Genomic DNA, 12,144 nt, shown 5'->3' on the forward strand with positions numbered 1-12,144 from the left:
ATATTTGTTTAGAGCTTTGATTTTATGGTTTAATTATCATTTTTAGTCGTAAAACAAGTAACAAGTAATATCAAGGCGATTCGTAACTTTTTTTGTGATACTTGTTACTTGCCTTGTACTTGCAAGTAGCAAAACTCAACGACTTGATATTTGATTTGGCAACGACGAGTATTTGAAAAAACGAGGCGAGTACGGATCAAATAGCGGGTATAAGGCAAGTAACGAGTATTGGTGTCCAGCCCTATATATATGTGTTCACAATATATTTTTTTTTTGAACAGATTTTTTTTTTTGAACAGAATGTGTTCACAATATTTAAATTTTGAAAATATGTATTAAAATAGTTTGTTGATTGGTGGCTTATTCATGATTCTAACCTGACTTTATTGTAGAATAAAAACATATAGAAAAATACATGATTAAATATATATATATATATACAAGTCGGTGAGGGCCAATATTGAATCACTGCTTCCCATTAAAAGTTTTTTTTGAGCTGTTAAAGCAAATACTGTCCACATGTCTTCCATATATAATATCAACTGTGATTGTGTGATATTACTAAGCATTCAATCAAACATTTTTTTTAATTTTCATATAAATAAAGTATTTTTCCTTGTTTCTTTGCTTATTATCAGAAAAGAATATTTTATAACTACAGTTGTTTCCATGTTGAGAAAAGTATTAGATGGGAAGACAATGTTAGAATTACATCCAACTGTTAAAACAATTTTTTGAACAATGTGCTGAAATGAAACATACAATGTGCGTTTTCTGAATTTGCCCAGAGATTTAGAGAATAACATCAAATGAGGCACACACCTTTAGGATCTGCGTGCTTGACGATCCAAGGGTGTTGCATGATCTTCGTAAGAGAGAGTCTTTTGGAAGGATCCTTTACAAGAAGCTGCAGAAAATCATAAGCAAAGTATGTTAATGACCTACAGAGTCCTTACGGGTAATGCTTTAGTTTAGGCCTACCTGACTGATTAGATTTCTAGCTTCCGCAGAGACATTTGGCGTAGGAGGAAAACTCAGATCGATCTTAACAATTCTGCATACCAATATGTATAAATAAGCTTCATCAGGAACTATAAGGTTTAACGTTCTTCTGTGATATCTACAATTCTCTTACCTCTTGAATGTATCTTTCTGACTCTCAGCTTCGAAAGGAGGGTTCCCATAGAGAAACTCGTAACACAGTATCCCTAAAGTCCAGTTATCAACAGCATGATCGTGATCTCTGTGTTCAACCATCTCAGGTGCCAAGTAATCTAACGTCCCACACATTGTTTTCCTCTTGTTACTTGACTGCACTGACCACCCAAAATCTGCAATTTTCAACCTTCCCTGCAATGTAAATCATATTACTAATGACTAAAGAGCCAAACTCTTGAATGTAAAACACACTACAACCATCCTTACATACCTTATGATCAAGCAACAAGTTCTCGGGTTTGATGTCTCTATGAATCACACATTTCCCATGACAATAGGCCAGTGCCTGACTTAGACTTGAAATGTACTGAAAATGCCAATTGATCGAGTAGTTAAGCATATAGTCAGGGTCGGTCCTGGGCCAAGCTAGATGAAACATTCGTCTCAAAACCCCCAATTTTTTGAAAAAAAATCATATATACGGAAAAAAAATTCAGGCCTCCAAACTATTGAAATCTTTATTAAATTAAATCGTCTATAGTCCCCAAAATCTCAGAGCCGGCCATGCGGATAGTTTCAGGCGACATTGAGAGAGAGCAAGGAGAGACTCACAGTGGCGGCTTGTTGTTCGGTGAGATGACCATTCTCTTTGAGGAGGCCATAGAGCTCACCACCATGAGCATACTCGAGAATCAAGAAGATACGCTCATCGTCGTCGAACCAACCGAAGAGACGGAGGATGTTGGGGTGCCTTAGGCTCGTTTGGATCTCCATCTCTCTCCTTAGCTGGTGATGGAGTTTGTACTTCTCGATCTGCTCCTTGAATATCACTTTCAACGCCACCACGAAGTGACTCTAAATCACACACACACAGTTTGAGATTCGAAAAATTAGGTTTCCATAACAATACAAGATGGATTCAAACCGTTAGAAGGAAGTGGTGTACCTTGACTTCGCGAGCGAGATAGACTCTGCCGAATTTGCCTTTACCTAACGGTCTCCCGATCTCGAAATCTGCAAGGGAAAATGGCTTCTCGGGGTCGCGAGCGTCAGGATCTGTCGGTTTCTTATCCATTTCTCCGATCACCGACGACAACAAGAGAGGCTCTGTGATTCTGAGGGAAGATAGAGAGAGAGAGAAAGAGGAGGGAGAAGCAGATTTGAAAATCGATTTTAGAAAAGTTACTGAAGAAAAAGATATCCTACTCTAAACGCAGCGTTTAAGAAGATCTGATAGGCGAATAATTACATCAAAATGACGATATTATTACCCTCTACTTTTTTTTTAATTAATCCGAATCATGCGCATTGAAAGTAGCTTAATATCTTGGTTAATCAATGTTTACCTATTTAACGATGAAGTGTCAACTCTTCATGCACAGCAACTACAGGTAAATGAAAGATTGCAATTCTTCAAAAAATGTCACTATTGATTATATAAATGCAGTATAATTCAACAAAGTAGAGAAAATTTAAGATATAATTAACCATGCATTATCTAATAAATAAGTATGAAAATTGAATAGAAATAAAAATATTATATATTTATAAATTCTCTTAGATAGTATTTTTTAGTTTATTTTCACAAAAATTGATCTTCAAAGAGGAAAATGACCAAAAGAAATTTTATTGAAAGGTAAATATGCATTTATACTCTTAGAATTAACTAATTTAAGACTTAGTATTTAGAGTTAATGAGTTGAGTTTTGTAGATGAGTTCAAATTTTTAAAAATAGAAAATAAATGTTAAAATTTTCAAAAAAAAAAAAAACTATTTTAGTCAATTTATTTTTTGAAAACTATTTTTATGACAAAAACTTAAAAATGACTATTTGAGAAAATTGCCTTTTAAAAAAACTTATAAATTGAGTAGCTTTTATATTATGAAACAGATATTTAATGATTCATGACTTCATGTTCATAGAGTACATTCAACTTCTCTTGGAGGCACAACTTTTTTTTTTTCTAGAACCAAATCAAAACATGGATGAGTTTGCTTTCAAAACAATTCGGTGTTAGGTCTGTAATATCAATCTACATTTCAATTGTTTTATTCTGTTTTTAGCTCAACACCATATATTACAAATCGTCTCAACATTTACAATATCTTTATCACTTAATTACAAGAAGAAATTCAATTAGAGCCAAACTCAGAGTTCCAGCGTTCAAGCTCTTCCCATTTGCTTTTACTCAAGCTTGGTCTTATCACTGCCATCGATTTCCTAAAATCATCATATCTCAGCGGTCTCACCTGCAAACATTTACACATCCATTCATTAAACAAACAAACAAACCTTTTCAACTCAAAGAAACTTGAAAACTGTTTTGCAATACTTTATTTGCTTGGATGGTGAGAATATCAGCACCGAGTTCTCTGATTGGCATCATTGCACCTTCTTCACACAATGCTTGTAGATCACTTCCTGAGTATCCTGTTACATAATGAAGCGCTTATGCTTATTAGTTATTATTAGACTCCTAAATAGTAAATAATCATCTGTGTTCGTTTCTTATAGAAAACTTGCCTTCGGTTTCTCTGACGATTTTATCAATGTCTCCACCAGATAAAGAGTGAGGCTGGCACTTCAGTTTAGTTTTAAAAAGTAGTTTCCTGACGTTTGAATCCGGCAACGGTACATATATTCTCTTTACCTAAAAAAATTAATAAATTTAAACCATTTAAATAATCAGATTCTTTCATATAGGGATTGTTGGAGTGGACATGAAAAATCCTGAAGGTGGATAATGTTCTTACCAATCTTCTAAGCACTGCATCATCCAACTCCTGTGGCTTGTTAGTAGCTCCTGCAACCACATTACATTAGGCAAAGCAAAAACAGAACAGATGATTAAAATAAATTATGGTTAAATAGAGTGATGAAGAGGAATCATACCGATGACAATCACCAAATCATCAGGATTAGAAGTCACACCATCAAACTGGATAAGGAACTCTGATTTCAACCTTCTGCTCGCTTCGTTCTCGCTGATCGACCTTGTAGACATTATACTATCTATCTGATAACCAAAGTAAACACACACATTTTAAGATCTGGAACTTTGGTAAGAACAGGCGTTCTTCTGGTTAGTCAATGTAAAGACAGAACGGGGGAAAAGGTACATACTTCATCCATAAATATAACAGAAGGTTGTCTGGATATTGCAACTTGGAACAACGTTTTAACTAGCTTCTCAGCCTCGCCCACCTGACAGTACATGAAAGTCAATTTAGCTATATTTGAAATGAAAAGTCCTATAACAAGAAGAAAGTAAACAGAACAAGGCTAAGCACAGACCCATTTAGATGTCAATGAAGATGCTGAGACGTTGAAGAATGTTGCCTGTGACTCGGAAGCAACTGCCTTGGCAAGCATTGTTTTTCCATTGCCAGGTGGCCCAAAGAGAAGCAAACCTAACATAAAGAAGAACTTTCAATTAAGTAAGTCACAGGAGAAGAACAAGAAGAAACCAATCTTACCTCTAGCTGGTCTTCGGAGACCAGTGAACAAATCTCTTCGTTTCGCTGGTAAAATAACCATCTCCAGTAAAGCTTGTTTGGCTCCATCAAGTCCAGCTGCAAGATAGTTCAGGCATAAGTGTGAATCACACTGATATAGCTCATAAACAATGGCACTAACTCACCAACATCATCCCACTTCACAGATGGGCTTCTGTCCACTATTGTTGTGTTGATCATCTCTTCTAACTTATCATCGCACCCATTCCCAGATTCTTTCGCAGGTTTTGGGTTTGTAGTAGTAGCATCTCTAGGGCTCCTCGCCTTCCCAACTCCACCTCTGGGAAGTGAAGTCCTTTGTGTTGAAACTCTTCTATTAGACGCCGTTGAGGAAGCTGAAGCTGAAGAAGGAGATGATGGTACAGTTCTCTACATAATCAAGAATTCAAAAAAAGATGATTCATCATATGAATCAATCCCCACTACAAACATCACATTCTCCTAAAGACAAATACCTTATTCTCAGACACTCCAACACCTAAAACAAGAACGCCATTGATGTCAGAAACAAAGCAAACCAATCAAGTGTCAATGTGAACTCACTTGTGCATTAATAAAAAATCACCTGCACGCTTACCAAGAGCTTGCAACCTCTCAGATACTTGACTTTGCCATTTAGAAATCTTCTCTCTGTAAGATCTCACCTTCTCCTTCTCACTATACCATATACACAAGTCAACACCACAAATAAAAACCAGTGTTCCAAGAAATTATACAAGAGTAGATTAATTATACATTTATATAATATATTTTAGTTGGTAGGTTTAATTATAAATTATTATGATGAAAATTATCAGATTTAGATATACAAAACAAAATAAATTAGACAAATTTGTGAATTTGAACAAACATTACTGCTTAATTTAACAAAACTAGATTTTGACCCGCGCTTAGAAAGCGCGGGTTTGTTTGTTTTTCATTTATTAATCGAAAACTGATTTACAAATTACCATTATTTTTCATTTCGAACCATAACAATTGAGTTTTTAGTTTTTTATCATTTGTTTTTTTTCTCTTCAAAATATGGTATTTGTTCGAAATATGGTAGCTGTTCTATAATAATGTTTGAGTTTTAAAATTTGTTTTCATATCTGACCTAGATTCATGTTTGAACCTATAGACCCGATACATTGTATATAATCCTGTTCGGATTTAATGAAAAATTTGTTAATTAAAAATCCGATATAACCCGGTAAAAACCTAAAAACTCACTATTAACCCGCGATCTGATACTATTGATCCGATAACAAAATATCTTATAGTACTTTTTTAAAAAATTGATTAAATTACTCATATATTTATTAATATTACATAAATTAGTGATTCCTTAGAATTTGATAAAATTTTATCATGTTATCTAAATAAAAAATGATAATATAAAATAACTTATTGATATGACAATATTAGTTTATTTTCGTTATTAATAACCTATTATAAGTTTGTGTTTGTATTTTAGATTTAAAAATTTATTTTAAGATAGTTTTTAAAATATTCTTGAACACTCGTAATTGCCATATTAATATTATGTATAAAATGACATTATACACTGAAAAATGATATTCAAATATGTATATGATATATGGTGTAGGATATACGATTTTGGTTTGTATTGAAAATATGTATAATATTCAAATGATCTATTTTGAATATTGATACGTATATTTAAGAAAATAATATTTTCATGTTTCTTAATTCATTTATTGTTCATAATATATTTATACTTATATTAAATTTAAAATTAATATATATTTTAAATATATATATAGGCCTATTATTTATAGATCCATTTAGGTGTATCTGTAGGCCCAAAACCAAAAGACTTAAATGCCATTAATGAATTTTATTAATTCTTTGTAAAAATAAGGGTATTTTTGAGAAAACTGCAATTTTCATTAAGGATATAATTTGAGAATGATCCTCTTTTAATGGTATTGATTAGACTAATTTAGATCAATTTTAAATTACTGAGAGAACATTACTTGGAACTGATGTAAGAAGGAGAAGGAGTGGAGGTAGCTTCGTTCATGATCCTCTGAGCGTTTCTGTAATGAAGAAGCGCGTCGTTGTGTAAACCCCACTCCTCTGCTCTAACACCTTTGGCGATCTCCTCTTTCGCCAAATCGAAGTATCCTTTGAGCTTATACGCAACTCGTTCGTTACTAACCGGAACTCCATCGATAACGTTCATGGAGGAGCCAGATGAAGAAGATGATGATACGGTATGATCGTGATTAGATTCTTCCGTGAAGATTGAGCTAAACGAATCCGATTATATCTCTGAAGAAACTCATATCTAACAAAAAAAAAAACAAAGATTCCGAATTTAATTGAACAGTGGTGATACTCAAAATCAAAAACGACAGAACAGGTTTCGCGCACCATGAATCGGTCGGATGAATTCATGTCGGAGAGGAATCAAATCGAATCAGAAATAATCGAAGTAACTGGAAACGAAGAAAAAGAAAAGACGCAAGGTTGAATAATATTCATAGTTTATAAGCCTCTAGGTCGGAAAGAGGGTTTCCAACTGATATCGGAAGGCCTTGGTTTTGGGCCTTCGAGAGAGGGATCAAATTGGTTCGGTTCGGTTCCGGATAAGAACCATTCGGTTTCAAGTATATCGGATAAATCATTCTTATACCCAATAGGTACTTATGAAATTTCAATTCGGTTTCGATCACTTACATATTCGTCAATCCAACCATAGTTCGAGTTACTAAAATGCTAATTTGTAAGTATTTACTATATTTTAATATACAATACCAAATATATATATATATATATATATATATATATATATATAATATAAGAGAGTACAATTTACTATCCTATATCCATGTTCAAAATTTTGCTAGGCGCTACGCGTGCGGTCGATCTGGGCCTAGCGCCGAATCAATTAATCAGAGATTAATCGACGATTAATCGGAGATTAGTTTTCTATTATTTTATTTACATATATGCACATATATTAAATAATTACAACATAAACGTAAATCTTAGTTGGTCCAGTGGTATACCCATATGTATTAAAAGTTCCCAACGTGGGTTCGAAGCCCATCTTTTGATTTTTTTGCTTTAAATCGTTTTTTGTTTAATGAGTTGGAAATTACCAATTTACCCCCGTCTTTTACCTTTTTACCCCGCGAATTTCAGACCTAATTTTCAGCGTTAATGTCATTTTTCATTGATTATCATTGTTCTTCTTTGCTATTCACGTAGCTTTCAATCACTTATGATAGATCTATCACTAAACATTCGATTTTGAACACTGAAAATTCAAAAAAGGTGGAGCTCCGAGTTTTTGGCCGAATATACCAAAATCGCCGCGGCTACTCACCGGATAGCGTCTTTCCGCCGCGTACTCGGCCGCCTGAGCCGCATTTTCGAACACGGCCCTATATTAGAAAGTTGAAATTTGTTTTTTCGGATATTTGAGTACATGTTCGGTTTTCGGTTCGGTTAATCATATATAAAAATATAGGAACCATTCGTGTATTTGTGGGTTTCGATCTGGATCTTGTTTCCGGATAATTCAGTTCGGTTTTTCGGTTTCGGTTTTTTTACTGCCTACATTTTAATATGATTCTTAATTTTAGGCCTATTTCTTAAACAGAGGAATCATATCAAACAAAAAAATTCAGTAAATTAAAAATTAATGACATCGAGTGAATCAACTGGAAAAGAAGAAAACTCTCCTCTTTTTTTTGGAACACCACGAAGAAAACCCAAAAGTTGAATATCATCTATTCATATGTTAATATAAACCCTCTAACTAGGTGACATTTGTTTATAATGGGCCTTAATATTCGGCCTAATTAGATCATCTTCATCATGGCGCCGTGACATTTGTTTTCTACCTACTGCGGTTGACTTCTCAACAGAAAGACTAAAAACCGAGAAAATCTCAAAAAATGGAGATTTTGGCGAGCATAGCGATCATAGTAGCAACAACAATCTTCATCGTTCTATCTTTCACAATCTACCTAACACTCAAAATCTTCGCCGGAAAATCCATAAACAACAAGGAGTATGCTCCAGTACACGCCACCATCTTCGACCTCTTCTTCCACCGCGACGACTTATACGACTACGAGACGGAGATCGCGAGAAATAAGCCGACTTTTAGGTTCTTGGGTCTAGGGAAGAGCGAGATACTAACCGCTGATCCTCGCAACGTGGAGCATGTGCTCAAGACGAGGTTCGACAACTACACCAAAGGACAGAACAGCCGCGAGAATCTCGGTGATCTTCTGGGACACGGTATCTTTGCTGTTGATGGAGAGAAGTGGAAGCAGCAGAGGAAGCTCGCGAGCTTCGAGTTCTCCGCTAGAGTCTTGAGAGACTTTAGCTGCTCTGTTTTTAGGACGAATGCGTGTAAGGTTGTCGGTTTTGTAACTGAGTTTGGTCTCTCTGGAAAGTCTTTTGATGCTCAGGTAAGTTTGGTTTTATAAATTCTGAAACTTGCAATGTTCTCAACTCTGTTTTGTTTTGGGTTTGATCAGACTCTGTTTTAATAAATTTGGAAACTTTCTCAAAAGGGTAACTTTTTGTTTTGTTGGTTTAGGATATGTTGATGAGATGTACACTGGACTCGATCTTCAAAGTTGGGTTTGGTGTGGAGTTAAAGTGTTTGGATGGGTTTAGCAAAGAAGGGGAAGAGTTCATGGAAGCTTTTGATGAAGGTAACGATGCAACTAGTTTAAGATTCATCGATCCGCTTTGGAAGCTGAAACGGTTTCTCAACATTGGGTCACAAGCTAGACTCAAGAAGAGCGTTGCTACTATAGATAAGTTTGTCTATAGACTCATTACCTCTAAAAGGAAAGAACAGAACACTGTGAGTTCTCTCTTAAGTTCTCAACCCTCTTGTTTTGATTGAATGTTAAACCAAAAATGTTTTGGCTTTGTACTTAGGCTGTTAGAGAGGATATATTATCGAGATTTCTGGTGGAGAGTGAGAAAGATCCGGAGAAGATGAATGATAAGTACCTGAGGGATATAATCTTGAGCTTTATGATTGCTGGGAAGGACACAACCGCTGCGTCTCTCTCTTGGTTCTTGTACATGCTCTGCAAGAACCCACTTGTTCAGGAGAAAATCGTACAAGAGATCAGAGACGTGACATCAAGTCATGAGAGAACAACCGATGTGACTGGTTTCGTTGAGAGTATAGATGAAGAGGCTCTTGATCAGATGCAGTATCTCCATGCAGCCTTGTCTGAGACCTTGAGGCTTTACCCTGCTGTCCCTGTGGACACGAGGTGTGCAGAGAATGATGACGTACTTCCAGATGGATATAGAGTGAAGAGAGGGGATAATGTCTACTACATATCCTATGCAATGGGAAGGATGAGTTATATTTGGGGGCAAGATGCTGAGGAGTTCAAGCCAGAGAGATGGCTTAAGGATGGCGTGTTTCAGCCAGAGTCACCATTCAAATTCATAAGCTTTCATGTTTGTACACTCTCTCTCTCTCTCTCTCGAAGATGTGGTTAAAGAGTGAAGACATTTCTCTTTTCTAATACCTTGAGATGTTTTTGTTTCTTTTGACTGTGTGTGTATGTAGGCTGGTCCAAGGATCTGTCTTGGCAAGGATTTTGCATACAGGCAAATGAAGATAGTATCGATGGCGCTTCTTCACTTCTTTCGCTTCAAAATGGCTGATGAGAAAAGAAACGTGTCTTACAAGAGGATGCTTACGCTTCATATAGAAGGAGGACTCCATCTCCATGCAATCCCAAGGACAAGTACTTGATTTTCACTAGAACACTTGACACACTTTTATAGTCCCTGCTTCATGTACTTTACCCAAAAACGTTATCTGCCTAAAATTCTCATAAGGTGTGAAAGTTAAGCCAAGCATTAATGAGTTTTTGTGATAGATCCTCAAGAAAGATGGCAACAAACACCAAAAAAATTTCCTTTAAACTAAATAATCTGCTTATATATATTGAAAGAGTACTCTGGTTAACTCAACTGTCATAATGTTTCCAGTAAGATTACAATCTAAAGAACGGAACATTGTGATCTATAAGTTGACAGCCAGCTAGAACAAAACAAAAACAGAGGAGTCACACTCACACTACAAAACTGAGTTCATGGCGCATCTTATTGCATGGCCACAGAAGGAATCTGAACACCTGGTCTTGAGGTCCATCCATTTCGAGATCTATAAGCCTCTAATCGCTGCCTCTCCTTTGAAGCACTCATAGGAGTCTTTCGTGTCTGTCAAACAAGAAACATATAATCAATCATTTGAACCAGATAACAGAAGCTCGAGTGAGACTATATACCTTTTGAACAAGAGCCAGTTTTGGTGGAGCTTGCACCACATCACCAAACCTGATCTCTTCATGCTTCGGAAAGTTTTCCCTGAGTGTATCTTCTTTCTTTCCTTGACTCTTTTTCTGCTTCTTAGCCTCCCAATACCTGCATCAAAGTAGGGAAACTTCTATCAGGTCATCAAACTCAAACATAATTTACACGAAGTGGCCATTTCCATTACAGAACTTACTTCTTCTTGCGTTCTTTCCTTTTGGACCGACCATCCAACTCCGCAAGCTCCTGTTCGAAACGAAGGTCTTTTACTTGATTCCTCTTTCTCTTTAACTTCTTCTTTTCATCACCATTGTTTAACGTTACATCATTCTCCTGATGAGAAGAGGTTGTGTAGCCGTCATCATTTCTTTCTTCCGACTTTATGTCACTCCCATTCTGATTACATCACATAAAGTTTTCATACTATTCACAAAGCAAAAAAAAAAAAGGTTCAAAAATATGAAAAAGACTTTATACCTTGGCAGCAGCATCTACTCTAGCTTTAGAATTGTTTTCTTTCTTCTCGACAACTTGTTTAGTAGAATCTGAAGGAAGAGTATGTACAAAGAAGCAGTCACACATAGAAATTCACTAACACATAGTGGCGAAGTATCTTACAGGGTAGTACCGTGGGGAACACGGAGCTTGGAAGGAAGTAAATCTTGCTTCGAACGATCAGGCGGCGGAGGGAGTCTCGCCGGTCCGCCGTGAGCAGCTAGGTAGTTTTTCTCCCTCCTCTTCTCTCCTTTCCTTCCCATCTCTTCGTTCTCTCTCTCTAACGAATTCGAGACGCAGCCCTACTTGTTTTATTAAGCTTGGAGAGAGACCTAGATGGGCTTAGGCTCAATAACATTTAAAAAACAATCTCCAAATGTATATGAAAAATAGTATAACATTACTGAAAAAATAATATTTTCCCGATTCTTTTAATATATAATTAATTATTAGTCGATTCTTTTTTTTTTTAACGCTAGATATATTATGCTATTACAAACTTTAAAAAATATTACAGACAATTTTACAGCTGATAATTCAATCTGTTTTATAAGGATTCACTACTAATTACATCACATCACATGAGTTTCCTATCGATACAATACTACTTACACTTTGCTGCAGATTTTTTTAAGTCGTTTTTCTATCAATTCGTA

General features: G+C 35.6%; 3 protein-coding genes and 1 pseudogene across 3 annotated transcripts; 1 reads left to right on the forward strand and 3 right to left on the reverse strand.

The window, feature by feature from the left end:
• Positions 1-670: 670 nt before the first annotated feature.
• LOC106394804 (serine/threonine-protein kinase Aurora-3) lies at positions 671-2,349 on the reverse strand. The gene is made up of 6 exons (XM_013835355.3): positions 2,105-2,349; positions 1,771-2,013; positions 1,430-1,525; positions 1,136-1,350; positions 982-1,054; positions 671-907 (listed from the first exon to the last, which is right to left on the reverse strand). The coding sequence occupies exons 1-6, from the start codon at positions 2,231-2,233 to the stop codon at positions 806-808; spliced, it is 858 nt and encodes a 285-aa protein (XP_013690809.1). The 5' UTR covers positions 2,234-2,349; the 3' UTR covers positions 671-805.
• Positions 2,350-3,150: 801 nt separating this feature from the next.
• Positions 3,151-6,966, reverse strand: LOC106390189 (annotated as a pseudogene).
• A 1,523-nt stretch (positions 6,967-8,489) lies between these two features.
• LOC106396975 (cytochrome P450 704C1-like) lies at positions 8,490-10,560 on the forward strand. The gene is made up of 4 exons (XM_013837492.3): positions 8,490-9,108; positions 9,240-9,512; positions 9,590-10,129; positions 10,242-10,560. Exons 1-4 carry the CDS (start codon positions 8,587-8,589, stop codon positions 10,428-10,430), a joined length of 1,524 nt encoding a protein of 507 aa, XP_013692946.1. The 5' UTR covers positions 8,490-8,586; the 3' UTR covers positions 10,431-10,560.
• A 37-nt stretch (positions 10,561-10,597) lies between these two features.
• Positions 10,598-11,829, reverse strand: LOC106396976. Its single transcript, XM_013837494.3, has 5 exons — positions 11,622-11,829; positions 11,471-11,538; positions 11,190-11,389; positions 10,969-11,104; positions 10,598-10,900 (listed from the first exon to the last, which is right to left on the reverse strand). The coding sequence occupies exons 1-5, from the start codon at positions 11,749-11,751 to the stop codon at positions 10,784-10,786; spliced, it is 651 nt and encodes a 216-aa protein (XP_013692948.2). The 5' UTR covers positions 11,752-11,829; the 3' UTR covers positions 10,598-10,783.
• Positions 11,830-12,144: the final 315 nt, after the last annotated feature.

This window comes from Brassica napus, chromosome C4 (assembly GCF_020379485.1).
Source record: "Brassica napus cultivar Da-Ae chromosome C4, Da-Ae, whole genome shotgun sequence".
NCBI classification, from domain to species: domain Eukaryota; kingdom Viridiplantae; phylum Streptophyta; class Magnoliopsida; order Brassicales; family Brassicaceae; genus Brassica; species Brassica napus.